At 38.5% G+C, this 17,894-nt stretch overlaps 4 protein-coding genes and 1 pseudogene across 14 annotated transcripts in view; 4 read left to right on the forward strand and 1 right to left on the reverse strand.

Annotated features, from left to right (window-relative positions):
* LOC113686300 (dnaJ homolog subfamily C member 28) lies at positions 1–4,310 on the forward strand. Its single transcript, XM_027203941.2, has 3 exons — positions 1–546; positions 1,734–2,032; positions 2,555–4,310. The coding sequence occupies exons 1-3, from the start codon at positions 146–148 to the stop codon at positions 3,028–3,030; spliced, it is 1,176 nt and encodes a 391-aa protein (XP_027059742.2). The 5' UTR covers positions 1–145; the 3' UTR covers positions 3,031–4,310.
* Positions 4,201–8,417, forward strand: LOC113686400 (uncharacterized). The gene is made up of 3 exons (XM_027204125.2): positions 4,201–4,473; positions 4,908–5,029; positions 7,108–8,417. Exons 1-3 carry the CDS (start codon positions 4,467–4,469, stop codon positions 7,519–7,521), a joined length of 543 nt encoding a protein of 180 aa, XP_027059926.2. The 5' UTR covers positions 4,201–4,466; the 3' UTR covers positions 7,522–8,417.
* The window catches only part of LOC113686001 (coadhesin), a 27,335-nt gene continuing 17,694 nt past the window's right edge, over positions 8,254–17,894 (reverse strand). For 6 of the 11 annotated variants that reach the window (XM_027203763.2, XM_089180944.1, XM_027203697.2 and 3 more), the window contains exons 3-9: positions 13,413–13,596; positions 12,710–12,939; positions 12,295–12,477; positions 11,468–11,635; positions 9,702–10,120; positions 8,802–8,967; positions 8,254–8,376 (exon numbers count right to left, since the gene is read on the reverse strand). In XM_027203763.2, the coding sequence (XP_027059564.2) occupies positions 8,375–8,376; positions 8,802–8,967; positions 9,702–10,120; positions 11,468–11,635; positions 12,295–12,477; positions 12,710–12,939; positions 13,413–13,596 (1,352 nt within the window). In that variant the 3' untranslated portion in view covers positions 8,254–8,374. Of the gene's footprint in view, positions 8,377–8,793; positions 8,968–9,701; positions 10,121–11,467; positions 11,636–12,294; positions 12,478–12,709; positions 12,940–13,412; positions 13,597–17,894 lie in introns of those variants that run through there. The other 5 variants (XM_089180938.1, XM_089180943.1, XM_089180939.1 and 2 more) reach the window with 1 other exon arrangement.
* LOC149041714 (uncharacterized) overlaps positions 14,287–17,894 on the forward strand; it is a 6,102-nt pseudogene continuing 2,494 nt past the window's right edge.
* LOC149041715 (uncharacterized) overlaps positions 16,001–17,894 on the forward strand; it is a 2,772-nt gene continuing 878 nt past the window's right edge. The window contains exons 1-4 of the mRNA XM_089180946.1: positions 16,001–16,287; positions 16,676–16,746; positions 17,260–17,363; positions 17,628–17,737. Of these exons, the coding sequence (XP_089037072.1) occupies positions 17,357–17,363; positions 17,628–17,737 (117 nt within the window). The 5' untranslated portion in view covers positions 16,001–16,287; positions 16,676–16,746; positions 17,260–17,356. The remainder of the gene's footprint in view (positions 16,288–16,675; positions 16,747–17,259; positions 17,364–17,627; positions 17,738–17,894) is intronic.

Below are 17,894 nucleotides of genomic sequence, written 5' to 3' on the forward strand. Positions count from 1 at the left end.
ACGATAGTAGGTCAATAGGAAGGAAAAAAATTCGTTCAAAAGGTCGATGACGGCAGGCGCTCTTCGATTGTCAGCGGTTGCGATAATTAAGCAGCTGTATATTATGTAATGGTATGATTATATAACAACCTTCGTAACAACAAAGATGGCTTCCCAAATTCCCGGTAAATTCCACTGCATTTTGTCGCGCATTTATAGAAATAAAACATATGCGATGTTACAAGGCTACTTCTTATTTACCAAAAAATACCGTATGCTATGTACCTGGGAACGGAGCATCAAGGTAAAGGACTGTTATCTTCTTTTGGGAGTAGATTGGAGCGCTACTATAATAGATGTGCGAGAAGCTTATCTGAAGCTCGCCAAATTATATCACCCGGATTGTGGAAGAAACACGGCTGATGCAGCAAAATTTTCAAAAATAGAACATGCTTATAGAGTGGTCATGGATCATGTAACAAGTGCGTCCCAGAAAAGCTCAGAAGTAAGCGATCAAGAGTTCGAGAAGGATATATTTGATATTCATCACACGGCACCACAACATAGGTACTGTCTTCCACCAACTGTTATCAAATTTACAAACAACGAGTGGGTAGATGGAGATCTTTTAGCAGCAGGAGGGGGAAGGTCGCTTATTGTCAGCTCAGCTAAGTTCATGTCTCTGAGACCTTCAAATCATCACCCAACCCTGTTTAAGACAAAATGTTTTTTTTCCACTTCTTTGTCGATATAATCAATATAATTACCACTTTTTTCGTTTAAGACTAGGAAGGGTTGTAGGTTTTGAACTCAGTAGATGTAAGTCGTCCTTTCACGAGCGTGGGTCAAAGAAAACGAATCTGAGCCTCTTTAAAGCATCGCACCTCATACCAGTGGTTCGATTCCCTATGTTGACCGTATGATTTTTGTTTTTCCCACGCTCATGAAAAGACAAGTAGCCTTTTCTTTTTTCCGCTTTGTTTTGTATACGTTTTGAAGTAAAGCTTCATAGGGGGAAATGAAGTCTTTTCAGGGCCAGGTGTCGCTAGATTTGATCTACATTGCACTTATGAATTTTTGTCTTTTATATGAAAGTTTCCGGGGGCAAAAGTCAAAATAATCTGACAAATCTTCAGTCAAGGACCGATTTAATTCAAGAAGTTCCTAACATCTTCTATCTAGCCAAATGGATTGAGAGGTCCACTATGGTTGTTAGCTGGATGTTTTTCTCATTAGTCTTCAGTTCAACTTCAGTGACCTACTTGCAATTAGATGAGTGGTTTGTTTGTAGACAGGACAGTAACATGAGAGTGTCCCCCTCACACCATAATCCTCCAGGTCTCCACTCTTTGCATTGATATTACATTCATCTTGGAGGAAGTTGATCACAATTTTTTAAAAATAAATCAAATTCCTCCACTGGAAAGTAGAACCCAATTTGCCTTGCTTCCAACCAATGGCTTTCATAGCTAAGTTATTAGTTGCACCTAACTAATATCTGGGAGGCACAGGTTTAAATCCTGTCAAAGTCTAAAATTTTTCAGGCTTCTTTCCTGCAATTGCTTAAATTGCAGCTCACCTGCAAGAATCATTTATTTGCTTGATTTTTGACCGCTGGTCAAATGAAATTTATTTCATCAAAAATTATGATCACATTCATCGTCACCCTAAATAAGGCTTTGATGAAATTTTTCTGGTAGTCTCTCACTTGAGTTATTTCACCTTTTCAATTTGATTGTAAAATTGATTTTCAGGCAATACTTAGAATATGAGGGAATTGGATTTGGCTCACCCTCCAAGAGACAGAAGCAGTATCAACAGCACCGTGTGCAGAGAGCTTCAGACAAAGTGATTGATCATAAATATGGGCACTTGGGAGAGCAAGAAACATCCATTGCAGAACCTGAAAAGAGGGCTATAAGAAGATCAAAGCACTCCAAGGTCATCGACAGACTAGTGGAGGACCTCATTCAGGAGGCCATGTCCAAAGGAGAATTTAAAAACCTAGCAGGAAGTGGAAAACCACTTAAGCTTGAGCAGGATGTCTATATTGGTAGGTAACATACCCTTGATTAGATTGGTAACGAGTTGCTTCTATGGATGTTGTGCCAATGTAGTAGATGATTAGACAGCAAAGAAATCTTCTGGTATCAACCCTTGATGAAGGTTGTGTTTATTTGGGGTTGGAATCATGATTCATTCTCAGTCATCTCCACAGCATGACAGCCATTGTTGCTGGTATAAGATTTGAGATATAATGGTCAGGGAGAAAGATTGAGATGGGGACTTCTCCAAACTTCCTTTCCCATCTTTTCTTTCTTTCCCACTTAACCCTTGCCATGTGTTATCCATGTGTTATTAATACAACCTGGCTGGAGTTATTTTAGTTCTAAATAAATTATTTTGCGGGCCTCAAATATTTTATAATATGTAATTGTAATTTTTAGGAAAAGGGGTCATGTCATCGTTTTCTTAATTAATATGTCAGTCAATTATTTATTATCTTCTTGAGTGCCCTTCATTCAATTTAATTACATACACAATTTTTTTTTTTTCATTTACATGATGCTTTCAGATTCAACAACTCGAAGGCTCAATAAAGTATTGATCGATTCAGGATTTGCACCCGAATGGATTGCGCTTGAGAAAGAGATCAGACTTGATATTGAGAGACACAGAGAGAACCTTTTGCAGAAACGAAAGAAACTGGGACCTAGTCCTTTGACTTTACTTTCAACCGATAAGTGGGAGCGTCATCTTAAGGAATTTCACGACAAGTTGCGGGACACTAATAAAAAAATCGATAAATTCAACATGATCGTACCCATTCTAAATAAACAAAAAGTTCACGCAAACTTTCATAAGGAAGTCGATAGAGTCGTCAAGAATTATGGATATGGAATAATGGAATCTAACGTCGGAGATCCTCGCAAAGACGCCGGTGACGAAGAATCTGAAAGTTTTACCTGGAATTTCCTCCAGAAACTTCTGGGAAACTACAAGATCGGGTTTCTGGAAAGATTCACCGAAAGCGAAAAGACGATAAAATAGTTTTAGTCAGAAACCATTTATTTAAATACAATTTTTTGATATTCGACTGTCCGAGGTAGGATGACCCTGCGAGATAGCTGGCATAGAAAGGGAAGGAGAGATGAAAAGTATATTGAGGGCGAAGAGCATGAGAATCATGTTCGTCGCTCTCAGACCCTATCGATTGTGAGTAGCACTTTGTGCCCCCCGCGCGCTCAATATATTTTTTACCGTCTCCTCTCCCTTTACATGCCGACCAAGCGAGCTTTCATTGGGTAGAAACTTTGTTTTATTCCTGTCATCGCTTAGCCTTGTGCGGGAGAACCACGGGCCCATTCCTCTTCAAAAGTTACAGCCACTTTCGTGCCCAGGGTGCCGATGCCCTTCTAAAATGGGAAAAGTAGCCTGGGGATGAGGATGCCTCTAAATCAAAATGAGAGATAATCGAACCGTTTGTCACGTTCGCTAGCTTATCTCTTCTTTGTTCTTTCGTCATACCACTATCATGCCGGTCGGTATTATTTTTTCAATTAACTACTCGATCACAAGAGCAAACTTCATAACGAAATTTGGAATTGGAATAAATATCAAACAATCGCGAATTACTTTTTTTTTAACATGGTTCATTTCTAAAAACAAAAACAAAAAAAGAGAAAGAATATTAAGGCTTGAAAAAGTGCGGTAAACATTTTCCGCGGATCATTTTCGATCATCTGCAGGAAACGTCGAAGACAACACCTGGATTATTTCAATGACTATTCAAAGCTTTCCCACAGTAATCTTACCTTCGGCCAACAAATGCGTTATCGTTAGAATTATCTCCATGGCCTCTAGTGCATGGATTAGCAGATATGAAACGTGGAAAAATAATTAAAAGTTATAACCCAAGTAAGAGCAGTCAATGAAACCGCCAACAAACATTAAAATTTTTTGATATTCATAAAAAGTACTTTACACGATTTTCAAAAAAAGTTCAAATTTTCTCAGGTGTTCTTTTTTCGATGATATCAACTACTGATATCGTCCTTGAAAACGCCACTTATCGCGAGTCGCATTACAAAGAACAGCTTTGAATAATTGCCTGTGTCGCCATCAAAAACCGGAATCAGGAGAAGCCAATCGAAAGCAGAATTTCCCGGGGCATGCTATAAATCAGTTATTCTTTTATATTATTGTTGACACACTTTTCTTTGTAGCGCTAAAATAAGATTACTTACGAGTTGTAGATGAGTTGTCCCATTGGTTCGTAGATAAACGAAAGCCCAGGGCTTCGAGTTATTAAATATGCCACAATTCAGTGATAGATAAGAAGCATTTCATCGTCTCCGCGGCTTTTTGATAGAAATGGCCACTGAAACGTACGCCACATTTAGGTAAATCTTGATGTATTCTTTAGATCGCTCGCATATTTCAGTAGCGATTCCATTCAGTTCTGGTGACAAAAGACTTCTGGGCAAATGTCAGGTATCTAGATCGTTTATGTTCTATAATATTGAATTTTTGAAGCTTCCAGCGTTCCTTTTAGAACAGCCTAGCTCTGATTGATAAATCGAATCATTACATAAACCGAGATGAAGTTTTCTCTAAATTAAATCTTTATCGAGGACAATATTTGTTCGCGGTTTAACAACAGAGGCATTGAAGAGCAGTAAACAAATTTCTGCTAAGAAACTAGAAGTTCAGACTTTCTCTTAAGCCTAAGAAACTTCTTTTACTGAAATTTTGAAAGAGGTTTTCATTTCAGCCGGGTTGTTTTGCCTTTGCGCAAGAAACTAAAATTTAAGGCTGACACACATTACAGCTTCCCAGCCAACAAAGGCATGCCTTTGTTTGACAGCTGGTGCGTGCCCAAGATTCATCTGTCCATACTAAAATCAGAAAATACTCTTCGTTCACAGAAGGCGAAGATACCAAAGGCCAAGATCAGCTAATTACTGGCTCGGTAAAATGGTATAATCTTGCCAAAGGGTTCGGTTTTATTACAAGAGACGATGCGAAAGGAGATGTCTTTGTTCACCAAGTAAGACGCGTACGCAAATCTATTTCAAGAAGTTTGATATGATCGCCGTGTTTTTATGCTGTTGAGAGGATTGTCTGATTTTCTATGTTGCATCAACGACGATATTGGGTATTTTTGCGGTGTACAAGTATTACTCAAAATTTTTGTTTTTGTGTTCTGAAAAGCACTTCCAGTAATCAATTATTCATTGCTTAACGATAATTATTTCTCCGGCTCAAATTTCATCTGACCTGAACAAGGAAAAAAGTGACAGTTATCTATATTTGGTGATTTATTTTGTCGCTGGAATTTGTCACAAAATCAGAAAATATTTTATGCTTAACATATCTTTGTCCAACTCTATTTGGAAACGCGACATTAATTAGAGAACTCGTATTTTCATATTTTCATGTAAAAGCCCTCTAGTTTATTAACGGCCGTTCGTCTGAGGATTCCTGTTTGCTGTTACCAAATATTTCATCTTCACTGAAAATTTTTTGCTTGCATCGACGCTCCATAATTTTTTATATTGATTCATTTTACAAGTTTATCATCAATGATGAAATACTCGCGTTCAATTTTAATTTGGTTATACTTAGTTCTTTCTTTTGTTTTGTCTACTCTTCCCACAATGGCCCCCGGTCGCGCAGTTAATTTAATTTTCAGGTCTATTCATCTCCTAAAGCCGAAGGAACTTGATCTCCGCAAAAGAATTTTTTTTTTCTCAGAAATAGCGTATGAAATTTAAAGCCGGACATTTTCTGTACAGAATGTTTACCCCAAAAAGTATCTTGGGTTATTCTGGCGTGTATTTTTTGAAATACCTTCAAAAATCTCGTCTAATTTCTAACTCTGCAGCTGAAATTTATTAAACCTTAGACAGCTGTAAATATTTCTTACTGTTTGAATATTATTTAACTTTGCGCGTGCATACAGTATGAAGAAAAACAAACAACAGCTTTGTTCTCACTGCATAAATTGCCGATCACTAAAGCTAAGGTTGAAAGAAGCGCGCCATCGATCAAATTTCGCAGAAGAGAGATTGAACCTACTGGGGTTATGAGAATAGGTTTCCCGCAAAAAATAAATGTTTGTTTTTTGGTCCGTTTGTATTTTTGTATTTGTGACCCGAGATGCCGCCAAGATTTCTTTTTTCAGTTATATGATGACTCATTGTTTTTGTTATAAAAAAAATATTTTTGTTTTTCTTTCTGAGGTCGCAAAACTTGAAAGGTTTTTTTGTTTTTATTTGATTTCTTCTCAAGCCTAGCGCCATCCAGTGAAACTAGGCGAAATAAAAGAGTCTGGAAGACAACAACTCCGTCCACCTTTGGTCCAGAATTGACCGCAAATACTGCTTGGTTCCTACTAAATTTTCATTCACTTACACTTACTTAAGCATGACGTATTAAGCGTATTTTACCGGCAATGAGGCAATTTGTGATGTCAGTTTCAAAGGAATGATAATTCTTGTATATATTAACGGTTGATCTCGGACATACTGCGCTAGATGAATTTTAAGATGACGCTTTCACCCTGAAAACGACTCAAAAGTTTCTTGTTCGCACCAGGAAACTGATTAATGTTTTCCGTGCTCACTAAAACGATTACCGTTTGCAAAAAGGATTGAATGCATCCTTGGGAAAACGTAAAGTAATGGTAAGCGATTTCAAAAAAGGTCGGTTTTCAAACTGTTTTTCTCACTTGAACGCAAAGCTGCTGTTTTCAAATACATCCGTAATGAAAGGTGTTTTCGAAGAGTTTCGAATTTGTTGGACAATGATTGACCGTTATCAGCGGAGACGGTGGGCTAGACAGTGGAAAATACAATTGCGTTCTCAAAACATTTATTTATCTGGCGTGGTTTAGACTAGGCTTTAGAGTAAAAATACTCATTTCAGCCAATGAGAAACGAATTAAAAACTATTTTTATTTGTTCGTGGGCAGGCCTGCTTCGTGGGATTAGTTGAGTGCGCTTCTGATACATGTATCTAATGATGTAGCTTTTCATCGATGGTACTACGGCTGTCTACTTTATGGCTAGGGATTTTGTTTTCAACTGTTCATTACTTAACTCTTTGATCTCAATTCATTTTTAGAGCGCCATAAAATCAAAAGGATACCGCAGCCTCGAGGAAGGAGAGAAAGTTCAATTCAAAACAGTCAGTTCAGATAAAGGAACGATTGCTGTTTTTGTGACTTCCCCGGATGGCGGAAACGTTAGAAGCTTGTCACGAAAATGCCGCGTTAAGAAAGGCGCGCGAAAGTACACGAGTCTCTGTTACAACTGCAACATGAATGGACACAGAATGAAAAACTGTCCGTATGCGAGGCGAGTCGAACGAACATGTCACAAATGTGGGTCGCAAAGTCATCTGATAAGAACGTGTCCAAAGCTCCTGGAGCAGCTAACTGAATTACGCTCTGATCAAAGAAGAGAAAGACATAGAATCTTTGATGAAAGGAACTTTTCACCTACTGACTCGGCAAGGCAGCCGCAAGACCACTCATAAGTTTCTTGCAAAATTCTCACCCTTTTCCTCGAGGAAAACGAACCTCACAGTAAACAAGGAGTTGATAGCAACGGGATGTGCATATTTCTTGTGAAATCCAGAGTTTCTGGACAAGACACATGACCGACGTCATAAGAGGGTGCAGTTGAGGGAATCTTATCAGGATCTTTAGAAGTCCTATACATGTGCAAGTCAAATCAAAGAGTAGCAATACTTCTGCATAGTCACTTCATGCAAGAGAAATCGGAATACGCCCTGTTTGAGCGCCACCGGATGAGAGCCACTAGGATCCTGATCCGGTTCTACTACAAGTTGCTCTAAGCGCAGATAAGAGGTCAATCTCGACGACCGTGAAAAAAAATGTGGTTTTTTCAACAGAGTCGATAATATGAATAAACCACCGTAAAGAACTTCTAAGCTGATATTTCGAGCGTTAACCGTTGGTCAGGGCGAATGTAAAGAATTTTGGACATTTTGGCCGTTTCGATAAGGTATATAATGAGGTGGAACACCACAGCGTACTCTGGTGTGACACTAAAGCATTCTTAGGCCCCTAAATATCGGGTCCCTAAATATCAACACTCAAATGTAACGGGCTTAAAAGGCCTTGCCGCAGGCTCCAGAAGTCAGTGTTTTAGCCAAAATGGGTTTTGTGCGGAAAATCAAATGAATAGAGTCTCGAGAAAAAGGGAAATTATGTCCACTTCATCCGAACAAAAATACACCACATACTTTCATTAATTTTGCCGTTTTATTGCCTTTTCCCCGTGTATATGTAGTCTACAAAACTATTTTAATCGGCAAAAACGGATGCTGCTAGTTGGTGACTGTTGGTATGGATAATGCACGATCCCTCTAAAAAAGTAAAGCAGAATAATGATTTTGTGAGAGAGAAAGTTTTTAGAGTGTCATTTTTCTCTTTTAGTGCGTTGAAATAAGATGTCATTTAAAAAAATTGAATGACTCTTAAAAATATACTAATCCAATTATATTTCAGGAGTGGCAAAGGATAAGGAAGGATCTCGACTTTAATCTTTTAGTCTTTGAAATGATGAACAACTTTTTCTGAAAATAACCGATAAATGTTGGTATCTGAGCAACTTCCCGCCCATTATTCCCTTAGTCCAACATTGATCCTAACTCTGTAACTTGTTACTAGTTGCCTGTCGTCGGGTTAGGGGAGAGGTAGGTGCGTAGTAGCTCAGCTGCTGACGTAATCATTACATTATCCCTTTGCACTTAGCGCGAAATTGTTTTTTAGCCTTTGAAGTGTCACTTACATTTCGACTGACAGGAAGAATCGATGATATCTTGCAGTTGGTAGAACAGTTTGTCAAAATCGTGAACTTTGATGACGTTCTCGTCTTTGCCCATAGCGATCGTTTTCAGCTCCTCGACCTTAATATTTTCACCAACACCAACAGCGATAATTTTGACTCCTTTTTCCTGCGAATTAAGAAGAAATCCATATAATAGGGTAGGTCAGTAAATCCTCATGGCCGTGAGGACCCTGTTGGGGTGTTACATCGGCCAGTTTTGTCTTGCAACTTGTTTGCGCCGTTCTGATCAAACCGCACAGCGCACTTTCTAATGAAATCTATTTCCCGGCATCAGACACTAACCCGCGTGGAAAGTGGGAAGAACACGAGAAGAGTTTGTGCATTCCTCGAGTCGAAAGAAGAGTGACTTACAACCTTGTCGAGTGTTTTCCCGCATTCAAAGGGGTTTAGCAACTCGCGTGGCCAATTGCTCTTATCGTTGAATTAACAATTAGACTATGAGCCTCGTATCCCCATCGCTTTATAGCCGATGATTTGGGCGCAGCCCAAATCAACTATAGACACGCATAGAAGTTCAGATTGAATAATCTAATTGTTTCAACTACTTATATATTATTTTGTTTACAACTGCATGCTGTTAGGCCACTCGCTTTACCTAGTGTCCACTGAGTAGATAGCGAATATTGCAGCCAATCAAATAACAGCATTTGCAATAGAACGCTCAGAGTAGATTTATACCAACAGAAAACAGATTGGATGATGACTTCTCACGCAGATTACTCAAAATGACCCAAATCAAGTGAAATTATTCCGAGCCCAACAGCCGAGGAGTTGACAACTCAAATCTTGCTTGGTCATAAATCACACATAGACCTATCAAGAAATATTTAACAAACCAACCTTGAGTGGTGCCAGTACGACATCGTATGGTACACTGTCCTTATTGGTGCGTCCATCTGTTACCAAAACAAGCACATCTGGTGCTTGAGATCGATCTCCACTCTCACTGATAAAGAGCTCATCGTTGGCCTTGATCAGGGCTCTATCGGTGAAGGTTCTTCCTTTGAGCTTGTTCGTTTGGTCTAAAATACTTTTAACGATCACAGGGTCCTGCTTGTCCTCCTCATTAAACTTTATTAGGATCGTAGCGTTGATGTTGTACACCATAAGTCCAAGATGCGTTCCACCGGGATAGATGTTCATGCAATTCACAAGTGCCAGTGCGAAATCCTTGGATTTCTCAAACTCTATCTTTCCCACGCTTTTAGTTGCGTCCAGGATCACTGCGAGATCTAGAGTGCGAGTACATGGGGTGGGACCTGGAAATAAGTCGTAGATATTGCATCAAATAACAGGTTAACCCTTTCGTTCAAGATCTATGGAAAATGGTATTTCTGACGAATGAGTCTGCGAATAAGGCAGAAATAAATATTTTGTCGGCACGAGATACGACAAGGCCTGGGCCTTAGGCCCGAGCATCATGGGTAATGATGCAGTGGTATATAAGGGAAAGTATAGCACGTGGTGTCCATCTAGGCCTCAGAACCAACCGTTCACCTCTGGCTGATGACAAATTTATTTTAGTTTGAAAACATATTTTCTTTAGCTGTGAAGCCTCGTAGGATGGGCTGCCAACTGCTCTGACTTTGGGCCATGGTTCCTACCCAGATTTCCTGTCATGTTTTTTCCTCAAGGGGGTTTTTTCTGGCAGGGTTTTTCTGGCCTCTGTATAACCGTAGTTATGCCCTTGTAAGCGGTTGCCCATCTCTGTTAATCCAGACTTGGTGAAGTTTGCATGTTAGTAATGTATACCTTTTTTTTTAATGTGTAAGGAATTGACTGTATATCAGGATTGTATATGGTATATCAGTTGCGAATATATGAATGTATGCATTCCCCGGACTATATATGCCTCGGGTTGGTTCTCGGCAGGCTCCCCTAAATAAACTTATTTGGTGTACACTACTGTGTTATTTGTTGTGTAGTGGAGACAAAATCATTTTTTTAGTGAGCGGCATCTGCGTTGTACCCCTATTCTAGTGAGAAGGGTTTAGAGTCGCTTCTTAGTCCAGCACAATCCTTACCCATGCTATTCAAATATTCCACTGTAATCAGTATATTATGAACAAAATATTCTGCGCTAGCTCTGTGATGAGTCATTACCCATGATTTATCAGAGTAGAGGCACGGTTGAGGTGCCATAATGACTGTTTTCTCTGCTTTGCCAGACAAGGCAGTCGGTTTTGAAAATGTTTGCGAGATTATTTGGCGGGTTAGAGAATAGAGACCAATAGCATTCTTTGCTGCTCGAATGATAACCTGAACAGAAATAAAGCTTCGAGGAGTCGCTTACTACAAGACAAGTGTGTAATTTTCCCCAATTTACCTCTCTGTTCATTGTTTAAAGCAAATATATTCCATCGACACCTACGCCAGTTCAGTTAAAAATCAGAGAAGACGCCAAAAAAGGTGACGCGAACATCTGTGACACAATTGCCTGCATCTCGTATGCCAAACTGATATTGCTACTACATTAATAAAAATTTTCACCAATAACAGAAAATGCAAGCTATGACCATTAAATACTTCCGATACAGTATCAGGGTCCTAGCCCTCATGAGATATTTTAAACTGCCCTTAAACGGGTCAAGTGGTTTGTTACTCACATGGAAACTCGTTGCATGGCTCAATTTTCTCGTTCGGCCCGACGCAGTCTTTTCCTCCATGTTGAGGTGGAGGATTGGTACAGGTTCGCACCAGTTTCTGCGTGCCACCTCCACATGTCTTGGTGCATTCTGTGTCAGGTTCCCAAGGTGTGTAGCCTCCATCAATAGCTATGTAAGAATTGAATGGTAAGACAATTAGTTGGATACTGAGCTGAATGTCTTACCAAATTTTTTCTTATGTTGAGTTTGGGCTCTCGTGGAGAAAAAGTAAGCGAGTATCGATCCAGATATGATTACTAAGGCATCAAGAACAAGAGAAAAGCAAAGAAAGTTAGCACCAAGCATTATTGTTAGTATTATTATTATTATTATTATAATGATTATTATTAACAATAACAATTATTTTTTAAACGCAGTACACTTTATCAATTGCTGACCCAAAAATAGGAAACATGAAGCACGTTGAGAGCAGATAACTTTAGAGATTGCGACTTCTATAAAGGTTTCAAGAAAAAGAGAATCCCTTTCAATATATTTTAAGACTAAGGGTATTTGGTCTCCTGGAAGTGCTTCATCATTGCTCTGCGAGTATTGCTTGGCGAGATTGACACACTGTGTGTGTTATATCTGGATCCTTTGGGGGATTTACAATAAAGTGAGGAATTGAAACAAGATATATCTTCTTTATTTTTGTGGAGAAACAGAGATCGAACTCGAGGAGAGAAACGACAATTAATCCGAAGTTTTACGCGTCTTGTTCAGCTCAAACAGCGACGGAGAAGGCGTTTTTTAGATTCCACTTAGTAATGATTTTTGTCAAAACTTACGACATTCTGCCAGCTTGCAATCTTGTACCTCCTCCGCTGACCCTTCGCAGCCTTTGCCATCATTTTCTGGTGGCGGATTGGTGCAAGTCCGCTCCCTAACCTGTTTACCAGTTCCACAAGTCTTGTCACACTGAGTCCAGTCTCCCCAATCACTCCATTGTCCATCAGTGGGTGCGCTTGGTTCTAAAATTTCATGAAAAAAATGAAAGAAGTATAATGAAGTTAAATAAGCCGAGATAGAAACGGCTCAGACCTAGAAAGAGGTCATTCATTCGGAAAAATGTAATTTGCTAAAAGAAAAAAATTCAAAAAATTGAAAAATGATGCGGAATGATGTGCAACATTTTAGCGTAAATCAAAAGGTTTTTACGTAAGTGTTCGGGAAGAAGAGTAAAACATGTATCAAAGGAGATACCTTCCTCCAGAACGTAGACGTAATTTGTTTTCTGTTTCCCAACACACTCTTCCTCAGAGTTGATATCGCAGGCTCCGAAATCACTCATAATGCATTTATCATCTTTGGCTGCAGCAAACATCGCATAACGACCTTTGGCATTGTCTCCACTCCAACACTCGCCGTAAAATTGAAGAGCAAACGCATCGTAGCCATTTTCGCGCGCTTTTTCAGCGCACAGGCAAGCAAGACTGAAAATATAGAATGATAACTAAATATCAAGCAGGGTAGATACCATGAACCACATAGTCCATAGCTACCACAGTCAGGATTTAAGCTGTTGAAAGATTTAAAGGAGTAATGATAATGATAATATCGGTATTACTTCGGAAGGATGTAATTGTTCCACTCAAGTGTTGCTTGAGGAACGCTTTCAAATCAATAAAGAATAACACCCCAGTTCAATTTCCTGTCTCCTTACAATATGTATTAGGCTAGAAGGATGCAGTGTTTTTTATTCAAGCCCATGAAAAAAGGAACCTTTTTTCCGCATTTGTGATGGTATGAAGAGAAACTAGATGACTAAGCAAGACAATTGATTATCGTCCCTGCTTAAAGAATAACAAGGGCTGATAGACTATGGAGTGTGCTCATCATTTTCTTTTGCTTGGCTATAACCATAAATCAGTAACACAAAAACATTACAAGACCATCGGACGCGTACTTGTGTAACGACTCCGGATACTTGTTCCAATCTAACTTGGGTGGGATAAAGACCTTGCTCTTTTTATCACGAATGTTGACCATTTGATTCGGGAGGGCCCTTTTACCATCCACCAGATCTCTATAACATCCAACCTTTTTCCAGGTCCTTTTGCAGGTTTTGAAATCCTCGTCTGCATACAAAGCTAGAGACAAGACAAAGAAGACATTCGCGAGAAAACATCTCGGTTACATTGAGAAATGGAATGTGTCTTTTTTTTTTGGACGAATGAGATACACGTCAATTATGGTAAAACTACCAAGTAAACTAGTTGAATATCTTAAAGAAGTTGTGCGTTCGCTAAATAGAGTGTTAGATATGGAGACTACACCTTTTGCTGTTCATTACGAGAAAATGCGTATTCGTTTGTGTGAAAAGGCGAACAATTACGTGAAAATACATTCACTAACGGCAAAAGACGATTATTTGCGCGTGAATCAGATTCAATAACGATTTTTGCATTTTAATCAGCATAACAGTTTTGGGCATTCTTATGCGCCATTCGTCAAACAAAAGAGAAAAATATACTTTCGTTTGCGCTAACATTCAAGTCATTTACACCATCTTGAAATTCGATAGAGACAATACACAAACAATATAGTGCATAAACCATTCATTAACATTTTTATCCCACTGTTTGCAATTCAATAGCATTCCTGGACGGCATTAGTATGAATGAGACAATCATCAATGTACTCGTACAAACAATCAAGTGTTTTTTATATTCAATATGCAAGTAGTGATTTTCAACTGAACACCGATTTTGCCAGAACTTGCATTCAGTAAATTTCGTCCCCTTCATTCGCTTTCTAAAGGTTTTCTGACCGCAGGCAAAATGCCACGAAGAAACCGAATATCACTTGAACACAAAGAGAGAATCGTGAGAGGATTTGAGGACGAGTAGGAAGATTATCTTGTGGTCGCGGACACACTCGGAGTGAACCGACCAACGGCAAGAGGCATTGTGGCGCGCTACATCAGAGAGGGCAGGATCCAGGAAAGACCACGAGGAGGTAGAAACAACGTGCGCGTGGACGAAGAGATGAGAGATTGCCTAGAAGGAATCATAAACGAAAACTGTTTACTCACACTTGCTCGGATAAACAGTGAACTTAGGAGGCGGCTACCACTAAAACCTCAGATCCATGATCGCACCCACTGGGTAAAATGCCAAATTTTAGTGTCATTTAAGTAAAATTAAACAACTATTAAACCCAAAGACAAATTTAAGCCATGTTTACTAAACTTAAACATGACTTAAAAATGTACCTTTGTTTAGGCGAGGTTTAAGCATTCTTAAATGCAAATTAAATCGACATTGAGATTTAAGCTATGTTTAAGTCATTTTAACCGTACTTAAATCCTTTGAAGGATTTAGGGTTACTTTAAACCACCTTAAATCTAACGTTAAACCTATTGGGGAGATTTAAGGTCTAGTTAAAGGAGCCTTAAATACAACATTAAATTTATCATAATATTTATGCCGTGTTTAAGGACCTTAAAAACACATCAAATCTTTTGGTGTACACCAAGTCTACTTTATTGACATAATCTCTCACCAGAACCAGAAACCATACGAGAGCAGCCTCCAGCAACCTTCAATGAATTAATCATAGATTAATATTAATATTATGTATTTAGTAAAGCCACAATATTTCACGCTACTGATTTTATTGCTTTTTCAATTCTTTGGGTAATGAAACTGTGTTTGTTGATTGTGAACAAGAGACTTGATTTCTTGTGTTGGAAACTGTTTCACTAAAGGAAGGTGGTTGCACAGGGAATTTGACTAACCTGAGCAAATAAGGTACATTTCTTCAAAACCATATAATTTTAGTATATACCAAACCAGTGGACAGTGTTTTTTGCATGCTCTGATTGGCTACTCAAACTCAGGATAGTACATGCATGTGCTATCCACTTCCCAGCTTAAGCTGAAGTGTGAAAAACTTTTTTTTGCAGTGTTCTGAAATATAAATTTATAATTCTTTTATCTCACTGGTTTGGTATATACTTCACAGCTCATTAAATATCCACCACCACTAAGGGGAATAATATTTATTGTTAAATATATTAAAAACAACAACGACATGTGAATGTAGATTGATGTTAATAACTGGCTGGTAAAATAATGGCACGGCGTGGAATAGGGCAAACTGCCATGAGTTTTACATTGTCAAGAGTTAAATAAGCTCCAGCAAAAAGACTGTGTATCCTATAAACAGGCAAAAAGTAGCTTGATGCTCTAGGTTCAAAGTTATTTGCGTCCCACACACAAAGGGTATTAAAACTTCCCAAGCATTGGTTTTGCTGAACAAGGAAACCGGGGTTTCTGAGCATGAAGTAAACAGCTCTGAACTGCAAACGTCACCAGACATCTCTAACTGAACGTTGAAAAGCGCGCGTTTGTATCGAGGACGCGGTATGTCTCGTCCCCAGAGTGAGGCCGAGATCGTTATGCGCATGACAAATACCGTATGAACGCCAATCAAATGTCCAAAACTATAATCGCGGGATTTTTGATCTTTCACTGTCGTTCGTTCGAGTTTCGTTTCGTTGCGGGCACGTGTTTGGATTCTTCCTCGATAGGATGATGGCTGCAAACGATCCAGTTCAAGAGAGACAGCTTGTTCTTATGGAAAGAATGAGTAGAAGGATTGATTCGATTCTCGAAGGGCAAAAGAAACTAGAAGATACGAATGCAGTCCTTCGGCAAGAAAATGCAAAGCTGAAGAACCAACTTGCGAGTCTGGAAGGGCAGGCAAAGAAGAAAGGCAACAAACGTTCTAAAAGCTCTCGCAGAGAATCAAATGTTGTGATTCCAAATGACTTAAGGGTAAATATTCTTTAATTACTTTAAGGATATAAATTTTTTCAACTTTAGTACCGTTAAGTTGTGTTTGAGAGTTTCAGTTGCGGTGTATCAGAAACATAAAACGTGTCTTCAAAGACACCGCCATTCCGCCATCACGCGTGTTCTGTGTTAACTTAAAGCACAATATGTGTAGATGTTGGTTCTAGTGCTTATCACAAAGTTGGAACATCCTTGTGCTGAATTCTTGTGCCTATTTTGCAAGCATTTAGCAAAAATACTGTTTACCCAGTTTAAAATTCCACTGTGTACTGTTTACCCAAAAACCCTGCTGACCCTGATTAAAGAAATAAACAAGTTTGTGGTTTGAATTGACTTTTGACATATGATGTTCTTCCATATTGTCTTCCAGAAACGGTTTCGGTTCATCTACAAAAAGATGGTAGAAAAAAAAGTGACACAAGGTTTCATCATTGATGAGGAGTATGTTATTTTTTTACCATACAAAAGATGATGTATTTAAATAGCAAGGCACTAAGAGAGATGGCATGCAAGATATTAGAATTAAAACTTTACCACCAAGAACTAAATATCTCTCTGACCAGCTTCTTCTAAGGGACTGTTAGTTATCTGTTTTGAGGCCAGTGTTTAGAGTCTGGGGCCAGTGTAAAATATTCAAATTGGGAGTAGGAGGTGGTAAACTTTTAGAATCTGTTATTTCAACTATTATGTTGCTGATAGATTAATACATGCAAATTTTTGTTTTGAGAAATCTTTTCCCTCCAGGAACCAGAAATCCTAATGTCAGTTTGAAGGTGTAAAAAGCATGTAGCTTCTGCACTGTACCAGCAGTGATTAGAAAATTGTCCCTCTTGTATAACTGCTTTACTTGAATTATTATTTCCTTTTTTGGCTGAATAATAATAATAATAATATTATTATAACTGCCTCTGGCTATTGTTTAAAACAAAAATAACATTCTCATTTTTATTACAGTCCACAGTCAGAGAGAAACTAGAGTATTTTTACAAAAGTGAAAGAAGTACTGAAAAAAGAGCATGGAGGAGAAAGCTGCCTATGGACTGACTTACAAATGGAAGGTATTACATTACAGGAATCAAGTTTTAATGTTGTGTGCAAGTTAGAACAAGAAACATTTACCTTGTGCAAAATCAAACAAATTTTCTGAAATATGTTGGACAGAAAACTTAAAAACTAAGAGGGAAAACACAATATTACCATCATTAATTCTTTTAATTAATATATATCCATAAGCTGATGTTACATATACACATAGACTTGTCATTGTATTGTAATTTTAGGATATCATGCAGCGATAATAATTATTGTTTTTAACTCAACAGCTCAGTTTTATCGGTACTTCAAAACAACTAAAGAAAGAGAGCAGAGGATAAGAAAAGGGAAAAATGAAGAGCATAAAGAAAAGTGCAAAAGGAGCAGGCGTTTGCTAAATGTAAGGACTAGCTAAGTTGTCTTGCTTTTGCCATGCTAAACCTATATTCAAGAATAAATTTTCAAGATAGTGTGGCTGAAGCATGGCTTCTGAATCAAACGTTTCAATTCAGTTTGACAACAAGTGTTGTTTAATACTGTGGCAAATTTGTGCATGG

Source organism: Pocillopora damicornis, chromosome 8 (assembly GCF_964200805.1).
Source record: "Pocillopora damicornis chromosome 8, jaPocDami1.2, whole genome shotgun sequence".
In the NCBI taxonomy this organism is placed as follows: Eukaryota; Metazoa; Cnidaria; class Anthozoa; order Scleractinia; family Pocilloporidae; genus Pocillopora; species Pocillopora damicornis.

What these genes read in the sequence shown, in the direction of transcription:
- LOC113686300 (XM_027203941.2), top strand. Translation starts at nt 146, where the DNA reads ATGGCTTCCCAAATTCCCGGTAAATTCCACTGCATTTTGTCGCGCATT. An exon ending in CACACGGCACCACAACATAG is followed by an intron (nt 547 to 1,733) that starts GTACTGTCTTCC and finishes ATTGATTTTCAG; the next exon opens with GCAATACTTAGAATATGAGG. An exon ending in TGAGCAGGATGTCTATATTG is followed by an intron (nt 2,033 to 2,554) that starts GTAGGTAACATA and finishes TGATGCTTTCAG; the next exon opens with ATTCAACAACTCGAAGGCTC.
- LOC113686400 (XM_027204125.2), top strand. An exon ending in GAGATGTCTTTGTTCACCAA is followed by an intron (nt 5,030 to 7,107) that starts GTAAGACGCGTA and finishes ATTCATTTTTAG; the next exon opens with AGCGCCATAAAATCAAAAGG.